Source organism: Haliaeetus leucocephalus, unplaced genomic scaffold (genome assembly GCF_000737465.1).
Source record: "Haliaeetus leucocephalus isolate CR32 unplaced genomic scaffold, Haliaeetus_leucocephalus-4.0 Scaffold413, whole genome shotgun sequence".
NCBI lineage: Eukaryota > Metazoa > Chordata > Aves > Accipitriformes > Accipitridae > Haliaeetus > Haliaeetus leucocephalus.
This window is the reverse complement of record NW_010972849.1, coordinates 19,931-20,484: the sequence shown is the minus strand read 5'-3', so window position 1 is coordinate 20,484 and position 554 is coordinate 19,931. Positions and strand designations below refer to the sequence as shown.

General features: G+C 69.7%; 1 protein-coding gene across 1 annotated transcript in view; it reads left to right on the top strand.

Moving 5' to 3' along the window:
- The window catches only part of CTU1 (cytosolic thiouridylase subunit 1), a gene marked incomplete at both ends in the record, with an annotated part of 3,819 nt that extends 3,269 nt beyond the window's left edge, over positions 1-550 (top strand). Inside the window, one exon of the mRNA XM_010574128.1 lies at positions 123-550. Coding sequence (XP_010572430.1) covers positions 123-550 — 428 coding nt within the window. The remainder of the gene's footprint in view (positions 1-122) is intronic.
- Between the last annotated feature and the right edge of the window lie 4 nt (positions 551-554).

Here is a 554-nt window from a genome sequence, read left to right as displayed (position 1 = left end):
TCCGTTGACCGCCACCAACCTTCCGTTGACCGCCACCAACCCTCCGTTGACCACCACGACCCCTCCGTCGACCCCCGAGAACCTCCCGAAGGCCACCGCCGACCGCCCCAAGGCCCCCCCAAATCCCGCGGGCCACCGGCGAGCCCCTTCGGTTGCCCCGTGGCCGGCGGTGCCGCGGTGCAAGCCGTTGCGGCACGCCTACGAGAAGGAGATCGTCCTCTACGCCTACTTCGAAGGGTTGGACTACGTCAGCACCGAGTGCGTCTACGCCCCCCACGCCTACCGCGGCTACGCCCGGACCCTCCTCAAAGATTTGGAAGCCACCCGGGCTAGTACGGTAGCCGCCTTGGGTCATTCGGGCCGACGGCTAGCGGTGGCGGCCGAGGTGGCCACCAAAACGTTGGGGGCGTGCGGGAGGTGCGGGTTCGCCGCCAGCCAACCCCTGTGCAAGGCGTGCGTGCTCTTGGCGTCCCTCGAACGTGGGCTACCGCGGTTGGGCTTGGGCAAGCGGGCGTTGGAGTTGGCCGGCGGGGCCGGTGGCTACTGGGATGGGG